This window comes from Aspergillus clavatus, genomic scaffold (genome assembly GCF_000002715.2).
Source record: "Aspergillus clavatus NRRL 1 1099423829797 genomic scaffold, whole genome shotgun sequence".
In the NCBI taxonomy this organism is placed as follows: Eukaryota; Fungi; Ascomycota; class Eurotiomycetes; order Eurotiales; family Aspergillaceae; genus Aspergillus; species Aspergillus clavatus.
In genome coordinates, this window is record NW_001517102.1 from 668543 (window position 1) to 693649 (window position 25107).

The window sequence follows — 25107 nt, forward strand, 5'->3', positions numbered from 1 at the left end:
GAAGATCACATCACTGTGAATGCTCACAAGCTCTGTATCTCTCGGAAATCTCCACACAGAATTCACTGTAGAGGGACGAAGAACAGGAAGATCCCATCTCAGTGAAGGAATTACCCTGTTTTGAAGTGTAGGTTCACGGATGTTTCCATCAAGATGTCCTCAGAAAGAGAAATCAAGAATAAAATCGCGCATGGTCATGGTGATTGAAGAATCATCTACATTATGCGTTTTGCCATAATGAAGATCTACCTTCTATCTTTGGGCGTCTGATCAGTACGCAAAGGTGTCAATATTGTTTCAACTTTCTGGAAGACCTTACCTTTGAGATCAAGTTCGATTTTCCCTCGAGCGAGGATACCCAATTCGAAAGAGATGCTTCCTGAAGCCAGTGTAGGAGATATTCTCCAACAGATATAGCAAAAGCCAAAAAACCGGTCGATTTACGTGATCATGGAGACCGTCCAGGCACCACGAAGACATGATATGGGCTGACTGTTGGGGCTCTGGAGGTCTCCCCCTTCGTACTATTTCTCTTTTTGTGGTGAAGCGCTGACACTCTGGGTCGCAGGATTCGCATATCAGGTATCCACCGTAATTCTAATGCTGCAGAAGCAAAGGATGGAAGAGACACCGCGGTATTGTCGAGACAACTTTGTGATAATAGTACATGCCATGGGCACGCTAAGGATAGAGGTAAGCCATCAGCATATATTGGCATTGAGTGATATTCAAAACTCAAAGGATTAATAACTACAACTATAGGGACGATATTATGTACCGCATCTCGATCCAGAAGCGCTCACGATTGGAGTGTCCTGTATTGATAAGTCAAGAATGCAGCTTGATGATCCCCCCTGAGCTCATCTGATTGACGAAGCAGAGCAAGAAAGAATAGAACAAAACGTTCTGTCTCGAATGCACTACTTCTCAGATGAAACCTGGGATTTAAAAAGGACCAATGTCGTTCTTCGCACATTGACTAATTGGCACCTCATTGGCAAGGAGCGTGACAACTTAAAGTAGTGCGTTGGGGACGATGGCTGATGTACAGCCCAGAAGGATGAATGCCATCGTGAATACACGTGATCAATTATCCTTTTTTGATGGCTCATGCGGTTCGGCAGAAGAGGATGATGCATCCTCATCTTCATCGTCGGGCAACGGGACATCCATGACGCGTTCGCCGGCCTTTTCCAACATCTTGCGACTCCACGTCCTGACTCCCTTCCAAACAGCCTAAGAGGCACGTTTAGCAATGCATTGATCGAACCGTTAACATGATGACCTACCCAGAGGAAGCTAAGGACACCAATCAAGATGATTACCCAGCTGATTGAAGCTACCCTACTCCTGCCGGTGGTCCTGCCACTACTGACGACACCCGAGGTGCGCAGATTCAACCAATGCCATGGGGTCAATGCAAGAATCGCTTTGATGAAGGACAGGACGCCGAGCGAGGCGAGTCCCTTGACAAAATGCTCTATCCAAGATGCCCTTGTCTCCGCTGGCAATGCCTGGGACACAGTACTAGACTCCCAGTATTCTGTATGAAATATTGTCTCAACAGGGTCCACATAGAGATTGATGATCGGGTCAGCAACGAAACCAAGAGAAAACACAGTTAATAACAAAATGCTCAGAGTTAATCCGATCTGCGTCAGTGTGCTATTGATCCAGTGCGCCCATTTCAACCGCTCCAGCCGGTACTGAAAGCCACAAGTCGGGCACTGCCAATAGTTCCTTTTGCCATAATCGGGGTCCGCATGCCGCCAAGACTGCAGACATCCCTCGTGGACATAACGTGAGGATCCTTTGCATTTGCAGGGGCGCAGGAGACGACCGAGCTCGGGATCAGCGGACTCGTAGACAACACGCGGTTTGGGTTGCAGAAACCCGGGGAGGTTCTCGGAAGGAGGATGAAAAGTCGGAGGGACCGTTTCCAGGCAGATGCGACAAGTACGATGGGGGTAGGTCTTCCTGGGAGATTCCGAGGGAGTCGGGTCCGTATTACTGGCTTGATGAGTCTCTTGCGATGCTTGATCTGCCTCCGAGTTCATTGGAGGATTAGAAGGAATGCTTGAAGGCCACTGCCAGAGTGGCTCATTATGCACATTCATTCTGCACTAGACGATCAAGAAGTCTAGGCCACAGCATATCAACCAAATCTACCAGAGACCCAGTGAGACGCGAGGGAACATCAAGTAGCAACTCAGATGAATTGTACAGAACAAGCGACAATGTATGGGAGGAGATATATTGTGCGTGAAAGCAAACAGGCGAAGGAACAGAAACGAAGAGAAGGGGGGAAAAAAACCCTCCAGCTTAAAAGAAGCGATGTGGAGCTTTCTTTCTGGAGGTCGAAGAAGAGCACGGCTGCTCACGTAAGCCGCTCAGTAGCGTCACCGCCCCCGACGCAGCTTGGCAGATGAGCGGATGGAGCCAAAGCTGCTGCTGCGTCAACATCCTGCCGCCTGCTGCTCAAGAGAGGGAAGCTTCAACTGGGATTCCCACAACCTTATTCTATCTCAATATCCATCTCATCGCTCTTTTTGAAAGCATTATTGTCTTGATTTAAGCTTGTGGAAGTGCCAAATCGACCCCATGGCTGACCGTTACTCCTTCTCGCTGACCACCTTCTCCCCCAGGTAAGAGCAGCTCGGAGCAGGTGACACTTGTACTGGATGAGTGCTAACAGTAGCTCGCAGTGGGAAGCTGGTACAAATTGGTACTACTTTTGTCTCTTTGGTCTTGTCGTATTCGCGCTGACTGTACCCAGAATATGCCTTGAACGCTGTCAACCAAGGTGTAACTGCCCTCGGCATTAAAGGTACGAGCATCATTCAGTATTGATTGTGTCTGCTTGGAGGATAGCTTCTTAACTTATCCTGCCTCTCCACAGCGACAAATGGAATTGTCCTCGCTACCGAAAAGAAGTCCTCCTCCCCTCTCATCGACCCTCCCTCCCTTTCCAAGATCTCCCTCATCACGCCCGACATCGGTATGGTCTACGCTGGTATGGGACCGGACTATCGTGTGTTGGTCGACAAGGCCCGCAAGGTCTCCCACACCGGATACAAGCGCATCTATAATGAGTACCCTCCTACTCGGATACTGGTGCAAGACGTTGCACGTGTCGTGCAGGAAGCAACACAGTCTGGTGGTGTTCGACCATACGGTGTCAGTTTGCTGATTGCGGGTTGGGATGAGGGAATCGAGCCCGAGACAGGGGAAGCTCAGCGTGGCGATCAGGAGGGCGAGCTCAAGAAGGCAACCGGAAAGACCGGTGGTATCCTGAAGGGCGGCCCGAGCCTGTATCAGGTCGACCCCAGTGGCAGTTACTATCCCTGGAAGGCCACGGCCATCGGAAAGCACGCAACAAGCGCCAAGACATTCCTCGAAAAACGCTACACAGAGGGGCTGGAACTTGAGGATGCCATCCACATCGCCCTTCTCACCCTGAAAGAGACCATCGAGGGCGAGATGAACGGGGACACAATAGAGATCGGTAGGTTCTCCATGACTTGAATCATGACATCGCACGTTAGGCGCAGGACTGACTCTCTTAGGCATCGTTGGCCCTCCTGCGGATCACCTTCTGGGATATGAAGGGGTTGAAGGAGCCAGGGGCCCTCGGTTCAGGAAGTTGACCAAAGAGGAGATCGAGGACTATCTCACCAATCTATGATGGGTTTTATGTTGGTACGGTTTTTGACTCTGGCGACCCATGTACTTCGATAGACGAATTCCAAGTCTTGATGAGGCTACCCGCGGACTTCGCAATCCCTCGCATGCATTGTCCGAGAGCCACTATCCGAAACCAGACATTGCCTGGTGAGAACCTTCTGGTAACGCACTCAGATGACCGTTGAACCCGCGTCTAGACAGAAATCAGAAGGGTGTCTGCGGTACACTTTGACTTTTGCACCCTAATAGATAAACATCACGAATTGAAATGCAATGCAACCAACCGTTGCAGATGAGGTCACCAAAAGCCCCAATTTCCCCAGACGAGTGTCGCAGACATGCCGTTAACCTCCCACAATGCGTAGGCCGCGCTCTGGACCAACGGTTTCGTGCTCCGTTCTTTTGCTCCTTCATTTAACGCATTGACTTGTAGATTCCATGATCCCCAAGGCATGATGCAGCTCATCATCCGTGAACCTCAGGGCAAGGGCAAAAGGACCTCATGGTGCCGTCGAGACAGCTGTTCTTCCCACAATCCTTGTAACACTCTTCTGGACTCGACGTGCCGATTGGCGGGCCAATGCATAGTCTGTCCTACAGCTGCGGCCCAAACCGTGTGATAAATCATGTCCTCCTCCTGTCAGTGGCTCAGTCAATGCCATCGTCACTGAGTCAAGTGAGTTTTCCCCATCCTCACTGCACACGCCCCCCCCCCTCTCTCTTTCTCTCTCTCTCGTGCAAGGACCAGCGGTATCTCTTTCATGACACGTCGTCGAGATTCGGATCTTTTCTTTTTTTCTTTCTTTTTTTCTCGTTTTCTTAGTGTTTCCCGCTGCTTTTGCTTTTTGAGGGGGTTTGGAGCACGGTAAGCGCTGGATGCCACTGCACGTTTTGGATGTGTTTGGAAATAATTCTTGTTATACACTCACAGCCCTGGTCCTCGCGCCTGGGCTAGTTAGAGTCTAGACGGGAAAAGCATGATAACAAAGGGAAGATTCTTGCAATTTTTCTTTCATTTTTTTTTTTCCTCCTTTCCTATTTTCTCCTTCTCTTTATTGCCAGAGTACCTACAGTACACATGAACTCTATTCTTGTTTGCTTGAATCAGCCAGATAGTAAAGCAGAAGCATGAAGGCTACACAGCAATAAGGAGCGAAAAAAAAAGGACGTCTCCCGTCGGTGGGAGTCGGACTGTACCACCCCAACATTGAAGAAAGCGCTGAGCTTGCTTCCCGGGTGGCTGTTCGCGGTCTGCGTCGTCTGGTCTGTATCGGCATGGTCCTCTATCTACTCGCTTTTCCGGGGCGGATTTTGTGTTTTTGGATGATTCTGTGTCATGAAATATCCTGTGGCTGGTTTCCGTTTGGGCTTGGATTCAGCATCGCATCTTTTACCCTGCATCGTGAAGGGCAAGAGTTAGGGGAAGGAATTGAATGAGGCAGGGGTCTTGATCCAACTGAGGGTGCTGCGGTTCAGGAGTGAGAAGATACAATTTGGATGTCACTGTTGTTGTCGTTGTCGTTGTCGTTGTTATCACTCGATCTTCGACTCCCTGAATGGATGGTGTTGATGTTTGATGATCTGTGAGTATTTATTCCCCCGACTACTGCTGATGTCTAGAGCAAATGCTAAGGTAGGTAAAAATAGTGGAAGAGGTGTTATTCCGCTGCTTTGGCAATAAGGCGATAAGAAGAGACAATGTCGACAACTCAAGATCCTCTGGACGGTATCTCAGGGGAGCTTGCAAACCACCGAGACGGGCTCAAAGCGGTGCTGTTCATCTTCAGCGCCATTTCCTTCTACAATGTGGTTGAGCTGGTCGTCCTCGTGCTCTCGACTTTCCGCCGCTGGCGGGGCCTGTATTTCTGGAGCCTGCTCCTCTCCGGATGTTTCGGGGTGGTCCCATACTCGCTGGGGTTCCTGCTCAAATTCTTCACCTCCGCCAACTCCACCTTATCCGTCACGATGCTCAGCATCGGCTGGTGGACGATGGTCACCGGCCAGGCCTTCGTCCTGTACTCGCGCCTGCATCTTGTCCTGCGCGACGAGCGGGTCCTGCGCCGCGTGCTGGTGATGATCATCGCAAACGTCTTCCTACTACACATCCCCACCACGGTCCTGACGTACGGGTCCAACGTCGTCGACCGCTCGCCCGTCTTCGTCCAGGGTTACAACATCATGGAGAAGCTGCAGATGACCGGCTTCACGATCCAGGAGGTGGTCATCTCGAGCCTGTATGTCTGGGAGACGGTGAAGCTGCTCCGGCTTGGCTCGGACAAGGACAAGCAGCGCATCATGTACCAGCTCGTCGGCATCAATATCATCATCGTCCTGATGGATATGGCTCTGCTGGGCCTCGAGTACGCCAGCTACTACGCCGTCCAGATCACACTCAAGGGCGCGATCTACAGCCTCAAGCTGAAGCTGGAATTCGCGGTCCTCGGCAGGCTCGTCGACGTGATCCATGGGAATAGACGGCCCATTATGGTCAGGGATTCCGTGCATCTCTGTTCGTTGGAGTTTCATGCCGGTCCAAATGACAGGGGTAACCAAGCCGGTGTAATGGGGGATGGGAATATCTGTGAGATCTCGGCCAACAATGCCGCCGGGAATAGAAAGGTCCAGACGGCCACCGCGGAACATTTCGAGGGGCGGATCCCGGACGGGAAGATACTCGCAATGACCGAGTTTTCCACTTGGATCGAGCGACGGCCGCGCGGAGGTGACGGTCAGCGAATGGTTTGAGGTTTCTTAATTGTGCACTGATGTTGTTCTTGATGATTACGGTGGCATGTTGATTTTGTGGTGTCATGCTCTTTTACGAGATGATTTAGCGTGCTTATTAGCGAAGTCGAGCAGTTGTATCCTGTTGCATTGGAGCATGAGATGAGGCACTCCATATATTGATGCTGCAGCGCCCTGAGAACAAATCAGCCTTATGGATAGATTGATCACAGACGTAGAACAACCTACCAAGCCGTTCTGCCATCGTTCTAAGAGTCCTCATCAGCGGGCCCTTCAAGCAGGCTGGTGTCGTCACCATTAATCCATCCAAATTCCTGGTCCGAATCGTCTTCATCCTGGCTATCAGCGATCTCCTCCACCTTCCGCTTCCGTTGGCCCACCCGGAGCGATTCCTCAGTTGGCTGTGGTGCAACAGCGCGAGACGGCTGATTCGTGTCCGTCCCACGTAAACAATCCTGTTTCCGATCCGTCAGCCGATGTCCAAAGACTCAGGGCTCCCAGCATGGGGTGGCACTGACTGATTCAATTGTGAAGGGCACGATATTCTCGTCCAGCCTCACCGTCACGCTCTTCCCGCCTCGCTTCAAGACCTCCGCATACCGGACACTTCTTGGAGCAGACTGCGGCTCTGCTCCGCTGTCGTCATCGACAGCGAAGGCGCGGTACAGCGCGATGCGGGTGTACACGCTGTTCTCCCACGGGCCTCCTGCAAGTAGCGGGGTGAGCGTAGCACGTGGCTGGCCTTTGATCTTGGTGTGAGTTTGATTGACAACGAGCACGGCCAGGGACTGCGCGGCTGCCAGCTTCATCAGCTGATTTGCCAATTCGCTCGTGACGTTCCACTTCCGGTTCATGAGCCATTGTACCTGGGCCTTATCTGTGACTTTTGCCTGGGCCAGACGGGATTTCAACTCCGATGGGCCCATAAAGTACGAAGGAAAGGGCCCTGATACCGAGTCGACGACCAGGAGTTTGGTGTCTTCGGGTGGGAATCCTTTGGGCGGGCGGAGCAGAAGCGCCAGCAAATGAGGCAGGGACTGGGCGCGGAAGTATATCAGATTGTCGACGAGGTGTTCTGATGATTCGGAGGACTCCGATGCTTCCAACGACTTTGAGAGCATGCTCTTCAGACGTAGCTTTGGAAGTGGAGAGGTGGTGTCTGTGCGGCATTGTTAGCATTCATCTTCGAAAATGAGGGTAGAGCCTTTTGTTACCGATCCAGACTACTTTACCACCTTCGCGAAGAGCGTTGGAAGTAAGAGTCAGACTAGCTTGCACATGAGAAACTGCAACAACTGGGACCTAGGCAAGAACCAGACTTACGCCAGCGACGTCTTGCCCACGCCAGGCGGCCCGAAGACCTCGGTGACATGGCCGCAGAGAATACCCCTTGTCACATCTTCACCTGATGCCTCCGGCGATTCATCCAGTGAGACGGGAGAAATAGCCTCGTCAAGCCGAGGCAGGCCTGTGGAGATGGAACCAGAACCTGGCGACGCGGTAGACGCGTGCAGGTACTGCGACGCAGGGAAAGATATGACGCGACCTGGAAGACTGGATTAGCTATGAACGATCGTAATCATTGTGACAGCTTTTCGAGACTTACTCGGCTCCTGACTGGCAAAACCTAGAATATCCTGCGTGCTCATCGCGACACTGGATGTGGCGTCGTCAGACCCAGAGGTGAAGTTCTTGTCGGGATCAAAAGAAAGGACACTCTCGCAGCACAATCCAGAGCATTGCCGCAGTCCCGATCTTGCATCTTTCGTGGCTCTAGGTTCTACAGCTAAAGTGAGGAGCCTGTGATTTGTTGCCGATGTCAAGCCATCGGGATCTGACTGATGGTGGATGCGATGAGGATGCTGCTGACTGCGCCAAGTCCGAGATAACTAGTGGGAGTTGGTGACGGATTCCGATCTCGCCCCGATTTCGATAATTCCCTCGATTTCCCACACTCTTTCCGCCTGAAGATGTCTGTATACTCGGTGCCTGCGTCGATACTGCGCCTGCGAGCCTGACGGTGAGAAATCGAGTGTTTTTTTGCGTATTATAAGAAGTGGTCATTGAGCTCGATCTTCGAGTCTCTCCGAGGCAACGCACTAATGCGGTATGAAAATATACTCGGTTTCTTCTACTCCCAACAAGATGCTGTGAAGACATCGCCTGCTACCGCGGCAATCTTGCTGCTATCTTTCCTACCGATCCTCGTCTTCATCGTCTTCCAAAGGCGCTCTGCCCACTCTGCACGCCCAAGAGGATGCCGAAAGCTCGGCCTGCCCTCAAATCGGAGCAACCTGCAAGACGAGTTCGATCCGAAATACAGCCAGGGACTTGCGAGCGACCATGACAACGCAAACGGGGACAAGCAAGCCCCATGTCGCATCAAGGCCCTCTTCACTTACCCGATCAAGAGCTGCGCCGGGGTGGAGCTGGACGTTGCCGACGTTGTCGCAACCGGCTTCGCCTTCGACCGCCAATTCTGCTTCGCCGAGTACTTCACCCCCAGCGACGAGAAAGCCCAGCCCTACTGGGATGCGCGCACCCTCCGCAACGGCCACTACAGCCGCCTCGCACTCCTCCGCCCGGAGCTCTGGGTCCCCGACCCCACGGCCCCAGACTACGCGCCGCATCTCCCCGAAGTCCAGTCGCAGGGCGTGCTGGTCCTCTTCTACCCGCGACCACAGCCACGCGGACGCAGTCCCAGCGCCGTCCTCGCCGCGCGCCTCACCAGCCTCGCCGTCGCCCTTCGCCTCATCCCCGCAGAGCTCTCGTGCCGTCTCCCGCTCGTGCCGCCGCCAGACACGCCCGACGCCTCCTACCCGGCCGTCCCCGTGCGCATCTGGAAGGACACCCCCACCGCATTCGACTACGGTGCCCACCTCCCGCCGTCCCTGCGGGAGTTCCTGGCCCCGCCTGACGTCGCCGCTACCACTGCTGCTGCTGATGCTACTACTACTACTACAACTCGCCCCCTGACCCTCTTCCGCGTCGACGCCCGCCACCACCGCCGCATCTTCCGCAATGCGCCGCCGGCGCGGCAGCTAGGCTTCCAGCCCGTGACGGGCTTCGCGGACGCGTACCCGCTGCATATCCTCAACCTGGCCAGCGTGCGGGACGTGGGCGCGCGCTGTGCGGGCGCGATCCCGCGGCTGTCGGTTCGGCGGTTTCGGGCGAATATCGTCGTTGAAGGGCCGGGGGCTTTTGAGGAGGATCACTGGAGGCGGATTTCGATCAAGGGTAAGGGAAAGGGGGACGAGGACGGGGACGGGGAGGGCGGTCGCGGCGTCGAGGTCCATACCGTCTGTCGGACGTTGCGCTGTCGGCTGCCGAATGTGGATCCCGACACGGGCGTGAGGCATGCGTCGGAGCCGGATCGCACGCTGAAGAGTTACCGGCGGATTGACCCGGGGGATCCGACGAATGCGTGTCTGGGTATGCAGTGTGTTCCGGCGGTGCAAGGTTGGTGGACCCCGTTGTTTTCAGTGCTTTTTGACTTTCTGATTGAGGGATGGGGTGGGTGGCTAACGGGGTTCTTTTGGTAGAGTTTACGGTGCGCGTGGGCGATAGGATTTCTGTGCTGGAGATTGGGGAGCATTTCTATCTCAAGTCGCTGGCCCCCGGGGAGAAGGTCGAGGGTGTCTAGGATCTGCTACGATATGAATATCTCGACGTGGTGGTAAGCAAGCAGCTATGACAGGAGACCAACATGGTCGACAAGGGAATAAATGATCGAGATGAAATTTCAAATGGTGTATATAAAAAGACTATCCGCAAGAAGGGTATCGAAACAAATTTAGGCATACAAGCAAAGACACACACACAAACTCATACTCTTGAAGGACCAGGCAGCTGCTCCGCTTTATATGGGAAAGGCTCCGAAGCACCCTTGATCGCTTCAGTGGGAGTCTGGGTTTCGGTGGCCTCCACAACGGCAGCCTCGTCCTCCGGGTCCTCGGGAAGGATGAGGTTGAGGATCAGTCCAATGACCGCGGTGATGGCGAAGCCGTTCTCCATGACGAGATCCACCGCGTTCAGCAACCCCTGTAGCGCATGGTTGTCACCGCTGTAGGTGAAGAAGTAGGAGAACCAGTCCGGAACCAGAGTGGCGGCCATGCCGACGGCGAACGCGGCCGTCAGGATGAACCGGTTGCGGCGCGTGAAGGGGATCGTGGAGATGATGCGGATGCCGGAGATGGCCACGGACGAGAACAGAAAGGTGGTCATGCCGCCGAGCACCGGCTTGGGGATGGCCACGATGGCGGCCGCGAACTTGGCGAAGACGCCCATGACCACGAGGAAGAAGCAGCAGCAGTAGCCAGCCTTGCGGTTGGCGCACTTGGTCAGCGCGATGACGCCGTTGTTCTGGGCGAAGACCGACATGGGCGTGATGGTGCACAGGCCGGCGAACAGACACGTCAGGCCGTTGCCCAGGACACCACCCTGGATGCGCGAATCAAACTCGGCGCCCTCGACCTCAAGCTGGGAGACGTCGCAGGTGGCGGTGATGTCTCCGATCGATTCCATCATGATCACGATGTACAGTGCCAGGAACGGTAGGATCAGCGGCGCGTAGATCGTCAGCGGGAATGTCTTCAGCCAGATGAACGAGGCGACCGGGGCCGCGTCGATGCCGGATCGGTCGAAGTAACCACAGGCCGCGGCCACGATGCATCCCACCAGCAGACCGATCACCACGGCGCAGGATTTCATGATGGGGGAACCGAATCGCTCGCAGAGGATGATGGTCACAAACACCAAGAAGCCGAGACCGATGAACTCGGCACTTCCCCAAGGCAGCGCATGGGGTGCATTGGCACTGGGGCAAAGAGCACGGGCGGATGGATCAAACCCACAGCTGCCGGAACCGCCAGCCCAGTCCTTCATACCACTTGAGATCAGACTTGCTCCGATCAGCAGAACCGTGGGACCAGTCACTAGAGGCGGGAAGATGCGTTTCAAGATCCTAGGGCTCATAAAGGATAGGCCGATCTCAAGCAGCGAGCACAAGCATGCAGTACCGAGGATGGCTCCGTAGCCTTTCGGGCAGGGGAGACGATTTCCTTCGCCATCCACGGGGCAGTATCCGGAGGCGTACATCTGGCTGAAGGTGCCCGAGGCGACGGTGATGGTGGAGAAGGAAGTGCCAACGACGGAGATCAAGCCGGTACCGATGAAGAATCGAGTTTTCCAGAGGCGAAAGCGAGTCATCTGCACAGCGGAAAGCAGGCCAGAAACGATCAGAGACGTCGACACCAGGTACTGATACTCCTCGTCTCCAAAGTTTGCACCGCTAGATCCACCCAAGATGATAGGCGGAGAGATAACTTGGGAAGAGGTGATCAGCGAAGGACGAGCTGTGGCTGGTAGACGAAGGACTCACCTCCAGCCAACATTGCTAGGGCATGTTGGAGACCCAAGATGAAGGCCAGCAACACCGGCAAACGGTCATGCAGTCCGAAGAACGGTGCGGTCTTTCGTACGTGCTTGGTGAAGGGGATTCTCGGTGTGAACAAGTAGGCATAGTTATAATCTCCAACCAATCCTTCTCTGCAATGAATAAACACATGTTAGCGATCACACGGAAATTCATCCCTCGAACACGAATCAACGCACTTGGTGGTCCAAGTTTTCACCACTCGTCGGGCTCGGTCACGGAGCGTCCGCTTCGGACTATGATCGGGACCAATCCGATCCGGCCCTTCCATTTTGCGATGAATGGAAAAAATGCTTCTTCGATTTCGCAGAGCTCGCAGAGTATGTAGAACGAAGCAATTTTAAAGGCGTTCCCTCGTCAAGGAATGTAACGTCTGACGTATAGCTGATAGATAAGTCGATCACAGGCAACGTGCGGGGAAACCGGATATGTGCCACCGTCAAGTTCAACGGCTCAGTTGTCGGACTAGGATTCGAGATTCGAGGTTCGAGTCAAAGAGATGGAGATGGAGATGGATGAGATACTACTGCGCAGTTCTGGACGAACCAGTGACTCCTATATAGGCAGAGCATGGTCGCAACGATGCGAACATCGCGATGCACATCCCGAGAGATAAAGCTGGGATGGGTGAAACAATCGAATAATCCCGACGGTTATCTCTCGCGTCGCGTGCATACTGTGTAAAGTTCCAAAGGTAGTTCTGGGTGTGGAAGAGGGAGCGAGTAGCGATACAGCATGAGCCAGTTAGACTGGTGGACTTAACCGTCAACCATCGTTAGTGTTGATTCCATGTGGAGCTGCCGGGATCAAGTGGTGTGGAGGATGATAAGCCTAAACGATGCCCATCTGACTCGATAACTTGATGGAAATACGAAATCCAGACGGTCTTATCAGCGATGACGGGGTCCGCCGAGGGTTCTCAGTGTTTGATAGCTGAGTGCCGAGTGCCGACAGCAACTATCACAGGGTCAGCCATCCTAATAACAAGAGTTGACTGTCCGGACGTGGGGATAGATGGGATTCTGCGATCAGCATGGTTGAAATTGAAATTGAAATTGATATTGAAATGGTAGGCTGCTCATCGTAGACTAGATAGTTCATAGTCTCGATCCGACTCCAGTCACGCCGGTGATGATCCAAGGTCAGGAACTGGGGATAGTGGGACTGGTCTACGGATCCTAAGCGGAGGGAGTATCCTTTCGATACCTGGAGAGGATGAGCTTATATCATCATCATCATCATCATCATCCATCATCAGTGCCTGAGGCAAGTCGATGAGACTGAAGAGTTAACCTAGACTCTAGAGTCAAGACTGAACTCCACAGAATCCCGTTGACCTATGCTAATTAGACTCCTATTTAGTGTCTAATAATACGGATATATTTTCTGTCTGGATTCTTGATTCTGGAATGTAGCCACTAGCCACATATCTTGTTCGAAAAGATCTAGAAGAGTTTCTATAGATATCAAGAGAGCGGAGGTGTGTTCCGTATTCATCAATCGTCACGTGCCATACATATTGGATCAATGATCAATGATCATTGTGCACGGATGCCTGAGGCATCAACAGCTGACACCGACTGATTCGTGATTTGCGCGGGAGAAGCTCCCGCCACAGTCCCCCTGCTGAGTCAGGACTGGCTCGCCACAGGATCAGCCACATTTCCGCAGGCGAAAATGCCGAAAAGAAAAAAAAAAAAGTGTTGGGGATTCAACAGATGATGCAGACGCTGTGATTGGCGGGAAGAATGGCCGCTAGTCCCGAACAGGCCATCACATCAGCCGCCCAACAACCTACTGGTACCACTACTCGGGATACTATGGAGTACAAAGCCGAAAGTATATCGACTGCGGACTATGACTATGGAGATACACAGTTGCACTACTCTGTACTGTAGTACTACGGATGGATGCAAGGATGCAAACGCGGACTACCTTATGGTTGACGCTTGATTTGAGGCTTCTCGAACATCATGATGATCACAAAATCCAACCTCGTAGCTGGCTGACATCTGACCATCATCAGTCCACTGGTTATCCTTCTTCTTCCACCCCCAATCGATGTCTGGTTGCTCTCCGCCTTGCGTTTGTCCGAATCACAATCCCTCCCCTTGCCCCAACCATCATTCGGCCTGGTGGACCCCCGGGGAGCATATACTTTTGACTGTTGAACGGCCAACTTTTCCCTCGCCCTAAGACTATCCGCGCATTCTCGTGCTTTTTCTCCATTTCGCCTCTTCCACCTTTCTCTTTTCACTTCTGGTGTCTTTAAAAGAGCTCCTTCTTCCCCACCCCGGGTCGTCTGGTTCTCACACTCACACACACACACTCACACACACACACCACACCCCCCCCCCCCTCAGAGACGCCTCACCCTGCCCCTACTCCCTTGGCAGGTTGTATACATCCTTGATCGACTTGAACCCAAGGATCTTCGAGGAGAGCGCGTCAAAGCTCCTTCCCGGTATCATGTCTGCGAAGCCTGTCGATGCCTCGCGCTCCCGGGCGGCGGACCCCAAGAAGGTCCATATCGCCGACACTGTGATGACTCGCCAAAACTGGTACAAGCACGTCAACTGGCTGAACATCACCCTCATCATCGGTATCCCCCTGTACGGGTGCATCCAGGCTTTCTGGGTGCCTCTGCAGATCAAGACAGCTATCTGGGCTGTCATCTACTACTTCTTCACCGGTCTTGGTATCACAGCAGGTATGATTCGCTCCATCGATCCCTGGAACCGTCCGGTTTGGATGCTAATGGGATGCACGCACAGGATACCATCGTCTCTGGGCTCATTGTTCCTACTCCGCTCGCCTTCCTCTTCGGATCTGGCTCGCCGCCGTCGGCGGTGGTGCCGTTGAAGGCTCTATCCGCTGGTGGTCTCGGGACCACCGTGCTCACCACCGTTACACCGATACCGAGAAGGACCCTTACTCCGTCCGCAAGGGTCTGCTGTACTCGCACATTGGCTGGATGGTCATGAAGCAGAACCCCAAGCGTATTGGCCGTACCGACATTTCCGATCTGAACGAGGACCCCGTCGTCGTCTGGCAGCACCGCAACTACTTGAAGGTTGTCTTGGGCATGGGTCTCGCCATGCCCATGCTCGTCGCGGGTCTTGGCTGGGGTGACTGGTGGGGTGGCTTCATCTACGCCGGTATTCTGCGTATCTTCTTCGTTCAGCAGGCCACCTTCTGCGTCAACTCGCTGGCCCACTGGCTTGGCGATCAGCCCTTCGACGACCGCAACTCTCCCAGAGATCACGTCATCACTGCTCTGGTCACTCTTGGCGAGGGTTACCACAACTTCCACCACGAATTCCCCTCGGATTACCGCAACGCCATCGAGTGGCACCAGTACGACCCCACCAAGTGGTCCATCTGGATCTGGAAGCAGCTCGGCCTCGCCTATGATCTGAAGCAGTTCCGTGCCAACGAGATCGAGAAGGGCCGTATCCAGCAGCTGCAGAAGAAGATCGACCAGAAGCGTGCCAAGCTGGATTGGGGTGTTCCCCTCGACCAGCTGCCCGTCATGGAATGGGATGATTATGTGGAGCAGGCCAAGAACGGCCGCGGTCTGATTGCCATCGCGGGTGTTGTCCACGATGTGACTGATTTCATCAAAGACCACCCCGGTGGCAAGGCCATGATCGCCTCCGGCCTGGGCAAGGATGCCACCGCCATGTTCAACGGTGGTGTGTACTACCACTCCAACGCCGCTCATAACCTGCTCTCCACCATGCGTGTTGGTGTCATCCGCGGTGGTTGCGAGGTTGAGATCTGGAAGCGCGCTCAGAAGGAGAGCAGCGAGTATGTTCGGGATGAGTCGGGCCAGCGCATCATCCGCGCTGGTGAGCAGGTCACCAAGATCCCCGAGCCCATCCCCACCGCTGATGCGGCATGAACGGTCGCTTGTCGTGTCCTTTTTCTTCTCCTTGTATTTTTTTCCCATGACCAGTACTGAATTCTGAGCGATATTTTTCTCATCCTTGAAGTCTAGCAACATAGTGGGGCGTTCTGAAGACTTTTCTCATTTCTGTGATGCGGGTTGGAGTTGTTGGGAGTTGGGCTGTTTTTATTCCTTGCTTCGGCATATTTTCCTGAGTCGAACTTTGCTTCCCCTTTATTTATTCTAAAAGCGAGATACGGCTGAGAAGCCTTGTGTGTCTTGGAAACGAATCTAGAGATGATGATGCCCAATTTTTCCGTGCCTGTGAACTGTAAAAGGGTCAACACCAAGGGTACCATCGAATCCGAGGGTCGAAAGACCTACTACCATGGTCGACTCTGGCATGCGTATACCTGCAGGAGTATTTTCCTCACCTCTATTAGCTCTGTATCCCGTCCTTCGTAGGGAATATCTACCGATTACCGAAGATAGAGAATAAATTATCCGAGTAGGGGAGTTGGTTCACCGCCAGGACACTAACTGCTCCTGTGCTAGAGAGAGAGAGGGAGAGAGAGAGGATGGCGGACTTCACATCTCCAACTCACTAGTCACTACTAACTAATATATACCGTCGATAATAATAGCTACTACGGAGTACTACCCCTACTATTCTTCTACTCTTCTCTGCCAGCTCAGTCCAACCTCTACTACCCCGCCTGATCTGATCCCAATTCCTGCCCCTCCTCCCACCCACTCCTCAGTCCTACCGTCATCATTCGTCCACTCGTCCTCCGTGGTCTGTATCTTTATCTGCACGCCCTCGCCCTCCTCGTGGGCATCCTCTTCATCATCGTGGCTCCTCCTCTCCGCCTCTCCTCCCCCACTCTCAGACTCTCTTCGGTCCTGAGCCAACTTCGTACCACGCGTCGACCTGCCACGACTCTCTTCAACCACCATCCACTGACAGATCTCCGCAAATCCCTCACCACCGCCAGCATGGCTCCCGAACATCTGCGTCGGCCTCCTCAGGCCCCACCTGTCTTCACCGCGACCGCCCAGTCCATCGTTGACGACGCCAAGCGCCTCATCGAGACCTCCCGCAAGGTCCAGGATACCGTTGTGACCAACGTCCAGCCCGAGTCGGCCTCGTTCGACTCCGTGGTGAAGCCGCTGGCGCACGATGAGAACACCATGGCGCTGGAATCGCACATCCTGAGCTTCTACCAGGCAGTGTCGACGGAGCAGCAGCTGCGTGATGCGTCGTCCAAGGCCGAGGAGCTGATGGACGAGTTCTTCATCGAGACCGTCATGCGCGAGGACGTGTTCCGGCTCGTCGACGCCGTGCTGAAGAAGAACGAGAGCCTTGACCCGGAGTCCCGCCGGCTGCTCGAGAAGGAACACAAGGACTACATCCGCAACGGGCTGGGGCTGCCGGCCGGCCCCAAGCGCGACCGCTTCAAGGAGATCAAGAAGCGGCTGAGCCAGATCAGCATCGAGTTCCAGAAGAACCTGAACGAGGAGAACGGCGGCATCTGGTTCACCCACGACGAGCTCGACGGCGTGCCCGAGGATGTGCTGTCCGGGCTGAAGAAGGGCGAAGGTGAGCACGAGGGCAAGCTCTGGTTGACCTTCAAGTACCCGGACCTCTTCCCGACCATGAAGTACGCCAAGAACGCGGAGACGCGCAAGCGCCTGATGATCGAGAACGAGAACAAGTGCAACCAGAACGTGCCGCTGTTCCGCGAGGCGATCATCCTGCGTGACGAGGCCGCCCGTCTGCTCGGATACCCGAACCATGCCGCCTTCCGCATCGAGGACAAGATGGCCAAGACCCCGCAGACCGTCGATACCTTTCTGGGAGACCTGCGGTCGCGCCTGACGGCCGGCGGACAGAAGGAGATCCTGACGCTGCTGGAGCTCAAGAAGGCGGACCTTGAGGCCCGTGGTGAGGCCTTTGACGGCCGCTATTACCTGTGGGACCACCGGTTCTACGACCGGCTGATGCTGGAGAAGGATTACTCCCTGGACCAGCAGCTGATCGCCGAATACTTCCCGCTGCAGACGACCATTGAAGGCATGCTAAAGATCTTCGAGGAGCTCTTTGGGCTTGTCTTTGTCGAGATCACCGGCGAGGACCGCGAGAAGGTGGCGCCCACGGGCAAGGGCAGCGACATCGTCTGGCACGAGGAGGTGCAGATCTTTAGCGTTTGGGATGACCAAGGCGAGGGCAATGGATTCGTGGGGTATCTCTACCTGGATCTGTTCCCTCGCCCGGGCAAGTATGGTCATGCGGCCAACTTCAACCTCCAACCAGTACGTTTTTTTTCCCCCACTTTCACCTCCAATCTCCCCCTTCCACCACTCAAAACCTGACTGACAATTGTAGGGCTTCATCGACGCCGAGGGCAAGCGGCGGTACCCCGCCACGGCGCTGGTGTGCAACTTCACCAAGCCCACTGCCAAGAAACCCAGTCTGCTCAAGCATGACGAGGTGGTGACGCTCTTCCACGAGCTGGGCCACGGCATCCACGACCTGGTCTCTAAGACGACGTACTCACGCTTCCACGGCACCAGCACGGTGCGCGACTTCGTCGAGGCGCCCAGCCAGATGCTGGAGAACTGGTGCTGGACCCCCTCACAGCTCAAGTCCCTCAGCAAGCACTACTCGGCGCTGTCGCCGGAGTACCTGGCCGCGTGGCAGGAGCAGGCGGGCGGCAAGCCCGCTCCGCCCGAGCGCATCCCCGACGAGGTCATCGCCAACCTCATCCGCACCAAGCACGTCAACGACGCCCTCTTCAACCTGCGCCAGCTGCACTTTGGCATCTTCGACATGACCGTGCACGAGGCCCACAGCCACGACCAGGTCCAGGCGCTCCCCATCTCCGCCACCTACAACCGTCTCCGCAAGGAGATCGCCCTGCAGGACGGGCCCGAGGTCCTGGGCCTCGGCGACGAATGGGGCCACGGCGAGGCCACCTTCGGCCACCTGATCGGCGGCTACGACGCGGGATACTACGGCTACCTCAGCTCGCAGGTCTACTCGACCGACATGTTCTACAGCGTCTTCCGCGAGAACCCGATGGACCCGGCCGCGGGCCGCAGATACCGCTACGGTGTGCTGGAGAAGGGCGGCAGCCAAGACGAGATGAAGACGCTGACTGATTTCCTGGGCCGGGAACCCAAGACGGATGCGTTTTACAAGGAATTGGGCCTGGCATAAGCATAAGCCTTGGTCCCATATCAATTCAATCCACTATTCTCTGCATCTGTATCTGTATTCGTAGATGGAACTTGAAATGGAATTGTGATAGTAGTATACTCCCAACTCTGTACTCCATAGTCTGGGCTTATCGATAAGAATCAATCTCCACACTACACAACAACCTCATCCTCTCCCTCTCCAACACCAACCTCAACATCCCTCTCTTCTCTTCTCTCCTCTCCTCTTCTCTTCGTCTTCCTAATCTACAAACGAAATCAAACCCAAACCCTTCCTCCATCCACCCTCAAATCAAATCACATCAAATCCACTCCACCAACGAAACCCTCCCCCCCCCCTAAAAAAACAACAAATCCACAAATGTCCTCCTCCTGGTCCTCCTCCCCCCCCTCCACCACCACCACGCCAACCCTCCCCATAAAAACCCACCACTGCCGCTTCTGCAACCACCTCCTCCTCGCCACAACACGCCACCTCCCGTCTCTCCCGCGCCGCAGCGATCCCGCGCGCGACGCAGCCCTTATCCTCCCGCTTCCAGCTCCATCTTCCACCACCATTACCACCACCACCAGCGGCAGCAGTGACAGAAAACCCGAGGCTGGGGCTGAGGCTGAGGCTGAGCCAAGCACGACCACGACCACGACCACGACCACGACCACGGCCGAAACAGATTACGCGCAACCAACGGAGAAGCACGCGCTGCAACAGCAACAGCAACAGCACTACACAATCCTCCTCTCGACGACCGTCCCGGACCGCAAAGCGACGCTGATCCGGCGCGAAGACGGGTTCGAAAAGAGGGTGCTGCTGCGCTGTGGGCGGTGTCGGGTGGTGGTGGGGTATTTTCTGGACGGGGTGCATTTTGGGGATACGAGGATGAGGACGGGGGCTGCCGGTGACGAGGGAGTGGAAATGGAGGAGGAAGAGCGGACGGTTGCTTACCTCTTGCCTGGGGCGTTGGTGGAGACGGGGGAGATGGGGGATGAGGAGGTGATGAGGGCGATGGATCGGGAGTGGGTGGGTTGGATTGAGGGATAGTCATGGTGATGGCTTTAGCTATGAGCTGGATGCACTCGACTCGTGTCTACCGTCTACTGGTGTCAACTGGTATCTACGACATGGAATACAGGACAAGACAGGATTAATCAACTGCTAAGCTCAAGTCTTGTCTCGTCGACTGCAGACGGAGACGAGAGCAACATAAAAAAAAATATTAATAAAAAACACGCGAAAAAAGAAGATTCGTAAGCGTCAAAGGGGAAAATGAAAGCAGGGGGTATCGTGAATCATCAGTTGGCCAGGATCGTGCGGACGAGTTCTACGTTTGCAACGTTAGCATCAGCTCGAGCGTGAGCTCCAAGCGAACATACCGGTATAGTTGATCTCTCCCGAGCTGGTATCGACCGCCTTCAGCAGCTCATCCACCTCCTCATCCGACATCTTCTCGCCCAGATTCGTGAGAACTGTCGCAGCAAAGCAAAAAAAAAAGCAATTAGCGAAGTCTGCCTCCACCGAGCTGCCAGCAGCTGCTACTCTTTGGAGATAGAGGGAACAACATACTGTACCGCAACTGCCCCACGCCAATAAACCCAGTCATATCCTTATCAAAAACCTGAAACCCACGGCAATACTCCTCAGGTTCGCCGGGTTCGCGGAATCCACCGGGGCGGTTGAGGACTTTCAGGAAGGACTCGAAGTCGACTATTAAAAGAAAAGGCCTTCGTGTTAGCTGGCGACACCAAATTCCCCTGATTCATTTTTTTTTTCATCGTTTTCTTTCTCCCTAGGGAAGGAAACGTACAATCACCGCCGATGCTCTTCTCCAGATCCGCGATCTCGGCAAGGGTGGGGTTCTGGCCGCAGGCGCGCAGCAGGTCGCCCAGCGACTCGAGCGAGACTTTGCCCGTGCCGCGCTTGTCGAAGAGCGAGAAGGCTTCCTTGTAGTTGGTCGAGGCCTGGTCATGGTGGTTATCAGGTGAGCGGGACATTTTGTAGATCTAATGGATGGAAGGGGATACTGAGGGGGAGGGGGTGATGGTGATGAGGCAGAAGGAAAAGAAAGGTGTAAAAGAATAGTTTGATGAATAGGAGGGTCGAAATGCAGGAACACAGCGAGGTTCAATCAACAACAAGACGACGCAAGGGAGGAACGAGGCCAGTAGTAGCAGTAGCAGCAGCGACCACAACGGTGACGACCTCGTGTCTGCGACGATGTCTGCCTGCCTGTCTGCCTGCAATGCATGCATTCCAGTCCCCTCCGTTCCGCTCCATTCCTGGGGTGATTATGACAGTGTGAATTCCAGCGGACGTACCATGGTTGAGGCTTGAGCGATTCAGATTCAGGGAGGTAGGTTCCGAGGGTGGGATTTCAAGCTGGACACCAGTCAATCGATGCAAAACAATATAGTCAGAAGGGCATCAATAATTAGATATGTACTCACGTTCACGTAGAAAAATTGCAGAGGTTCTTATCGATGGAGAAGAAAAGCAGGAGGAGGAGAGAGATTACAAGTTCAGGCGATTGTGAGCAGGTGGATTTGGTGTTGCAGGCGGCGGTTGTTGTGGTAACCAGAGTGCATTGTTTCCTGGCTGAATGACATCTTGCCGTGATTGATCTACATACTCTCTAGATAATAGCTATAGGATAGATATCTACTGGCATAATTATTGTCTGAGGAAAAGAAAAAATAGTAGAGATAGATAATCCAAAAAATATATATACAACCAGTCCATTGTAGAAAAGAAACCGCCCAGCCCAGTGGTATCACATCACGCAAACAAAATAGTCAATCATAAACATAACCTCAATCCCGTTCCTGTCCAAAGAAACACACACACACACACACACATATATATATAAATAGATGAAGAATACAAGACACCCCGGACAGATTCAACACCGACGCGTCCCACCGCGAAGCTTGTCGATACAGCTTCGCAGCAGATTGGACGCCTCGGAAAGCAACTCCCACCGCGTATTGGCAAACCCATCGCGCAGGATCATCAACAAGCCCAGACACTGGTTGCGGCCCTTCATCGTCGCTAGCTCGTTCGGGTCCCGGACCCCGCCCACACGCCGCAGGAAGGCTTCCATGTCGCGTTGCTGTTCCGCAACCGTTGCGAGCACCGGAGGCGAAGCAATGGGTCCATCCAGCGCATAGCCATAGCACCACACAACCAGCACCGCGACGTAGATGACCCACGGCCGATTGAGCAGGTAGTCATCGCGCCCGGAATAGATCCCGTTCTCGTCCAGCGGTCCGCCCCGGTTGTTGAGGAGACACTGCGACAGGAACCTGAGCGCGTAGAACGTCGCATCGCGCGCGGACGCCTTGGTCGCCCATCGCTGGGTCATTTTCTCGCGGGCGGCGCTGTAGTCCCGCGGAGTGATCGATCGACCCATGAGCCGGCCGGCCCCCGCGAAGATCTGGCAATCGACAATGTCCACGTGCGAGGCCATGTGGGCCAACCCATGCAGAACATCGCGCGATTCGGACACGCTTTCCTCGTCGAAGGAATTGCGGACGCGATAGGGGCTGGGGAACGGTGCGGGGCCGGCCTGCGCGATGGCCTCGTCGAAATCGCGCCGCCAGTTATCAAAGGCGCGCAACAGCGCCGACCGCCATTTATCTCGCCCGCCGAGCGCCTGGGGCACGCCAAGCGAGCTGACCTGCAGGTCGCGCTGGTTCATATGCCAGCTCACACTGAGAAGACCGGTCATCAGGATGGTGCGCCCGAATGCATTCGTGGTCACTCGCTGTCCGTTAAGTGTCTTCTTCAGCCCATCCAGAAACATGGTCGGCTTCACGCCATTAGCGTGCAGGCTGGACTGGACCCGTGCGACTTCGGCGGCACTGGTGGCGGACCACAGCGCCTCGTCACAGGGCAGCGGAAGCCGGAGCTCATGGGCAACCATCTTGGCGGAATGGCCAAACATCGTCGCGTGGGTCGAGTCCAGCACAAACGCGGCGAATGCCACCCGCCGCATCGCCTCCGCCTTGATCCAGTGCGTCCACGAGTCATCGGCAGCGAAGTCGGAAACCGAGGTCGACCCGGTGGTGGAGCGCGTGTGCCGATCGTCGCGGAAGCTGGCGGGCGAGTCCAGCGCGGACCGACCGATCAGCGAACTGCCGCGACGCATCAGAGTCAGGGTGGTGTCGTGGTGGATATGCGCCCGTTCATGCAGGGCGCGGGTCGAGTACATCTTCTCAAAGACCTCGAGGAGGAGCAGCGCCTGGAAGACCCAGAGTTTGGCCGGCGGTCGGAAATCCGCGTCCATGAAGATCTCCCAGCGCAAATGCCACCCGATGAAGTTGGCCAGCTCCGCGGCCGTTTCGGTCACCTCCTGCCCGTGGATGTTGTCCAGTGTGGCTGCGCCAATAGCCATGACGGCCAAAAGCAGCAGATTCGGCGCCTTGTCGGCGACAAAAGTGGGTTGGTGGAGAATAGGGAGTTGGGTGTGGAAGTGATACCAGTAGGACCCAATGAACGTCTGCATCATGCGCAGGCTCAGCACATGGTCGTCATCGTCCATGTCGCCATCCATCAAGGCATCCTTGCGCTTGGCCACGGCTGAATAGGCCGCCTCGTTGAACCGAGTGGACATGAGATGCAGGAGTTCCTGCCGTTTCTCCTCCGACATGATCGCTCGCGGTGATCCCGGATCGAGGATACTGGTCACGCTCATGGGATGCTGCGGGAGAACGCCGTTGAAGAAACTGCCGATGCCCGGATCACCCATCAGGAACTGATTCTGCAGCTGGGTGGGATCCAGGTAGTTTGGAACCATGGCGGTGGTGGTCGGGTAGGCCAGGGACGAGGTTCCCGGCATCGGTTCGTTGAAAAGCCACGCGGTGAAATCCTCGGCCATGGCAAACGGCGAGCGGTTATTATACGTCTCTCCACCGAAGATCGGATAGACACACGAGGCCATTGGGTCAAAGGCCGGGTCCGCTGACGCCATGATTCCCGAGATGGAGTCCAGCGCGCCCAGATTGGCGGTTGTCTCCATCGATGCCTGAGTGGCCGGGGCCGTGGCATTCATCGGCAGATCCCCATATCCGCCCATGGGCATCGACAAGCCTGGAGCCGAGGCGTACGGGATTGATTCGACGAGCGCCGGTCCACTCACATCGGATGGAATCGAGTACGTTGGCCCATTGTCTGAATGCCGTGTCCTAGAGATGAGATTGGATGCGGTCAGCCGATGGGCCTGGCCAAGGGGGCTGTCCAAGGAGTCTATGGAGTGATGGCCGGTGAGCGGAACGTACGAGGCCTGTGGCAGATCCGGGGGGCTGAAGGGCGACGCATTGGCTTGACCCGGCGGAGAGTTGATGCTCTGGTTGCTCAAGCTGTTGGACCTCGACACGGTAGAGTCGGGGGTCCCCACGCCATGGTGCAAATTCAACGGGGGGTAACTGAGCGGCCGACCGAGGGGAACGGCGCCCGACGAGGACACCCGCGTATGCTTGCTGGAGCCACCGTTCACCGACTGCGGCGTCAGGGTTTCCACCCCGCCGTCCGGAAAGCCGACTGCTGGGCGCGCCGACGGAAAGTCCATGGATGGCTGGCGGTTCCCGTCCACCAGCTCCTGGGATCCTGGGACCCCCGTTTTGTTCTGCGTAGCGGTCTGCGCAAAATGATCGCGCTTCTGAAGCTGAGAGCCTTGTGTCGTATGCCGTTCCCGGTGCCGGACGCAGAGATCCTGCCGAACGAAGGTCCGATAGCAGTCGGGAAAATCACATCGGTAGATTTGCTTCGGCGTATCTAAAAATTTTAACCAGTCACGGGGGAAGGTCAGTTCACTCGGTTCTGCCGATACCATTTTTGCTGCCCGGACATCCACGTACGATTCAGCTGATGGCGGTAGAGATGTTCGGCGCGCGAATAGCTCTTGCCGCAGCCCTCATGTGTACATTCAAACTTCCTGTCCGAGTTCACCTTGCGAATTCTCTTCCGTTTGCGCGGGCCGGCAGCGGCGGGATGGTCGGTATCCATGGTCTCGGCTTCCATCTCGCCCGAGTCCCTTCTTCTCATGGTTGATCCCAGTCCGAGATCCGGCACACCGACCGCCGTCATGTCGCCAGTCAAAGGGGAGCGTCTCTGGTGCGGGGGAGTACCGCAGCAGTTTGTTTG

The 25107-nt window shown here is 55.1% G+C and overlaps 11 protein-coding genes across 11 annotated transcripts, besides 12 other annotated features; 6 read left to right on the forward strand and 5 right to left on the reverse strand.

Moving 5' to 3' along the window:
- Nucleotides 1–1086: 1086 nt before the first annotated feature.
- ACLA_007550 (E3 ubiquitin-protein ligase MARCH) lies at nt 1087–2117 on the reverse strand (the record flags this gene model as incomplete). Its single annotated transcript, XM_001273421.1, has 2 exons — nt 1087–1236; nt 1290–2117. 2 exons carry the CDS (start codon nt 2115–2117, stop codon nt 1087–1089), a joined length of 978 nt encoding a protein of 325 aa, XP_001273422.1.
- Nucleotides 2118–2601: 484 nt separating this feature from the next.
- Nucleotides 2602–3685, forward strand: pre8 (proteasome core particle subunit alpha 2; the record flags this gene model as incomplete). The annotated part of the gene is made up of 5 exons (XM_001273422.1): nt 2602–2645; nt 2706–2725; nt 2777–2827; nt 2900–3505; nt 3567–3685. The coding sequence occupies 5 exons, from the start codon at nt 2602–2604 to the stop codon at nt 3683–3685; spliced, it is 840 nt and encodes a 279-aa protein (XP_001273423.1).
- Nucleotides 3686–4471: 786 nt separating this feature from the next.
- Nucleotides 4472–4505: a microsatellite.
- Nucleotides 4506–5188: 683 nt separating this feature from the next.
- Nucleotides 5189–5216: a microsatellite.
- A 166-nt stretch (nt 5217–5382) lies between these two features.
- ACLA_007570 (uncharacterized protein) lies at nt 5383–6429 on the forward strand (the record flags this gene model as incomplete). The annotated part of the gene is made up of 1 exon (XM_001273423.1): nt 5383–6429. The coding sequence occupies one exon, from the start codon at nt 5383–5385 to the stop codon at nt 6427–6429; it is 1047 nt and encodes a 348-aa protein (XP_001273424.1).
- Nucleotides 6430–6677: 248 nt separating this feature from the next.
- ACLA_007580 (uncharacterized protein) lies at nt 6678–8078 on the reverse strand (the record flags this gene model as incomplete). Its single annotated transcript, XM_001273424.1, has 5 exons — nt 6678–6884; nt 6948–7588; nt 7644–7696; nt 7753–7975; nt 8036–8078. The coding sequence occupies 5 exons, from the start codon at nt 8076–8078 to the stop codon at nt 6678–6680; spliced, it is 1167 nt and encodes a 388-aa protein (XP_001273425.1).
- A 453-nt stretch (nt 8079–8531) lies between these two features.
- Nucleotides 8532–10072, forward strand: ACLA_007590 (MOSC domain protein; the record flags this gene model as incomplete). Its single annotated transcript, XM_001273425.1, has 2 exons — nt 8532–9888; nt 9936–10072. 2 exons carry the CDS (start codon nt 8532–8534, stop codon nt 10070–10072), a joined length of 1494 nt encoding a protein of 497 aa, XP_001273426.1.
- Nucleotides 9355–9395: a microsatellite.
- Nucleotides 10073–10254: 182 nt separating the features above from the next.
- On the reverse strand, nt 10255–12134 carry ACLA_007600 (nucleobase:cation symporter-2 family protein; the record flags this gene model as incomplete). The annotated part of the gene is made up of 3 exons (XM_001273426.1): nt 10255–11753; nt 11810–11976; nt 12043–12134. The coding sequence occupies 3 exons, from the start codon at nt 12132–12134 to the stop codon at nt 10255–10257; spliced, it is 1758 nt and encodes a 585-aa protein (XP_001273427.1).
- A 766-nt stretch (nt 12135–12900) lies between these two features.
- Nucleotides 12901–12930: a microsatellite.
- Nucleotides 12931–13088: 158 nt separating this feature from the next.
- Nucleotides 13089–13119: a microsatellite.
- Nucleotides 13089–13120: a microsatellite.
- Nucleotides 13121–14173: 1053 nt separating this feature from the next.
- Nucleotides 14174–14210: a microsatellite.
- Nucleotides 14174–14211: a microsatellite.
- A 121-nt stretch (nt 14212–14332) lies between these two features.
- On the forward strand, nt 14333–15767 carry ACLA_007610 (stearoyl-CoA 9-desaturase sdeA; the record flags this gene model as incomplete). The annotated part of the gene is made up of 2 exons (XM_001273427.1): nt 14333–14573; nt 14638–15767. The coding sequence occupies 2 exons, from the start codon at nt 14333–14335 to the stop codon at nt 15765–15767; spliced, it is 1371 nt and encodes a 456-aa protein (XP_001273428.1).
- A 538-nt stretch (nt 15768–16305) lies between these two features.
- Nucleotides 16306–16329: a microsatellite.
- Nucleotides 16330–16748: 419 nt separating this feature from the next.
- Nucleotides 16749–18972, forward strand: ACLA_007620 (M3 family metallopeptidase; the record flags this gene model as incomplete). The annotated part of the gene is made up of 2 exons (XM_001273428.1): nt 16749–18065; nt 18139–18972. 2 exons carry the CDS (start codon nt 16749–16751, stop codon nt 18970–18972), a joined length of 2151 nt encoding a protein of 716 aa, XP_001273429.1.
- A 202-nt stretch (nt 18973–19174) lies between these two features.
- Nucleotides 19175–19212: a microsatellite.
- A 120-nt stretch (nt 19213–19332) lies between these two features.
- On the forward strand, nt 19333–20010 carry ACLA_007630 (uncharacterized protein; the record flags this gene model as incomplete). The annotated part of the gene is made up of 1 exon (XM_001273429.1): nt 19333–20010. The coding sequence occupies one exon, from the start codon at nt 19333–19335 to the stop codon at nt 20008–20010; it is 678 nt and encodes a 225-aa protein (XP_001273430.1).
- Nucleotides 19599–19631: a microsatellite.
- A 251-nt stretch (nt 20011–20261) lies between the features above and the next one.
- ACLA_007640 (putative cytokinesis EF-hand protein Cdc4) lies at nt 20262–20960 on the reverse strand (the record flags this gene model as incomplete). Its single annotated transcript, XM_001273430.1, has 4 exons — nt 20262–20290; nt 20343–20435; nt 20533–20673; nt 20774–20960. The coding sequence occupies 4 exons, from the start codon at nt 20958–20960 to the stop codon at nt 20262–20264; spliced, it is 450 nt and encodes a 149-aa protein (XP_001273431.1).
- Nucleotides 20961–21800: 840 nt separating this feature from the next.
- Nucleotides 21801–21821: a microsatellite.
- Nucleotides 21822–21865: 44 nt separating this feature from the next.
- ACLA_007650 (putative C2H2 finger domain protein) lies at nt 21866–25050 on the reverse strand (the record flags this gene model as incomplete). The annotated part of the gene is made up of 2 exons (XM_001273431.1): nt 21866–24738; nt 24822–25050. 2 exons carry the CDS (start codon nt 25048–25050, stop codon nt 21866–21868), a joined length of 3102 nt encoding a protein of 1033 aa, XP_001273432.1.
- Between the last annotated feature and the right edge of the window lie 57 nt (nt 25051–25107).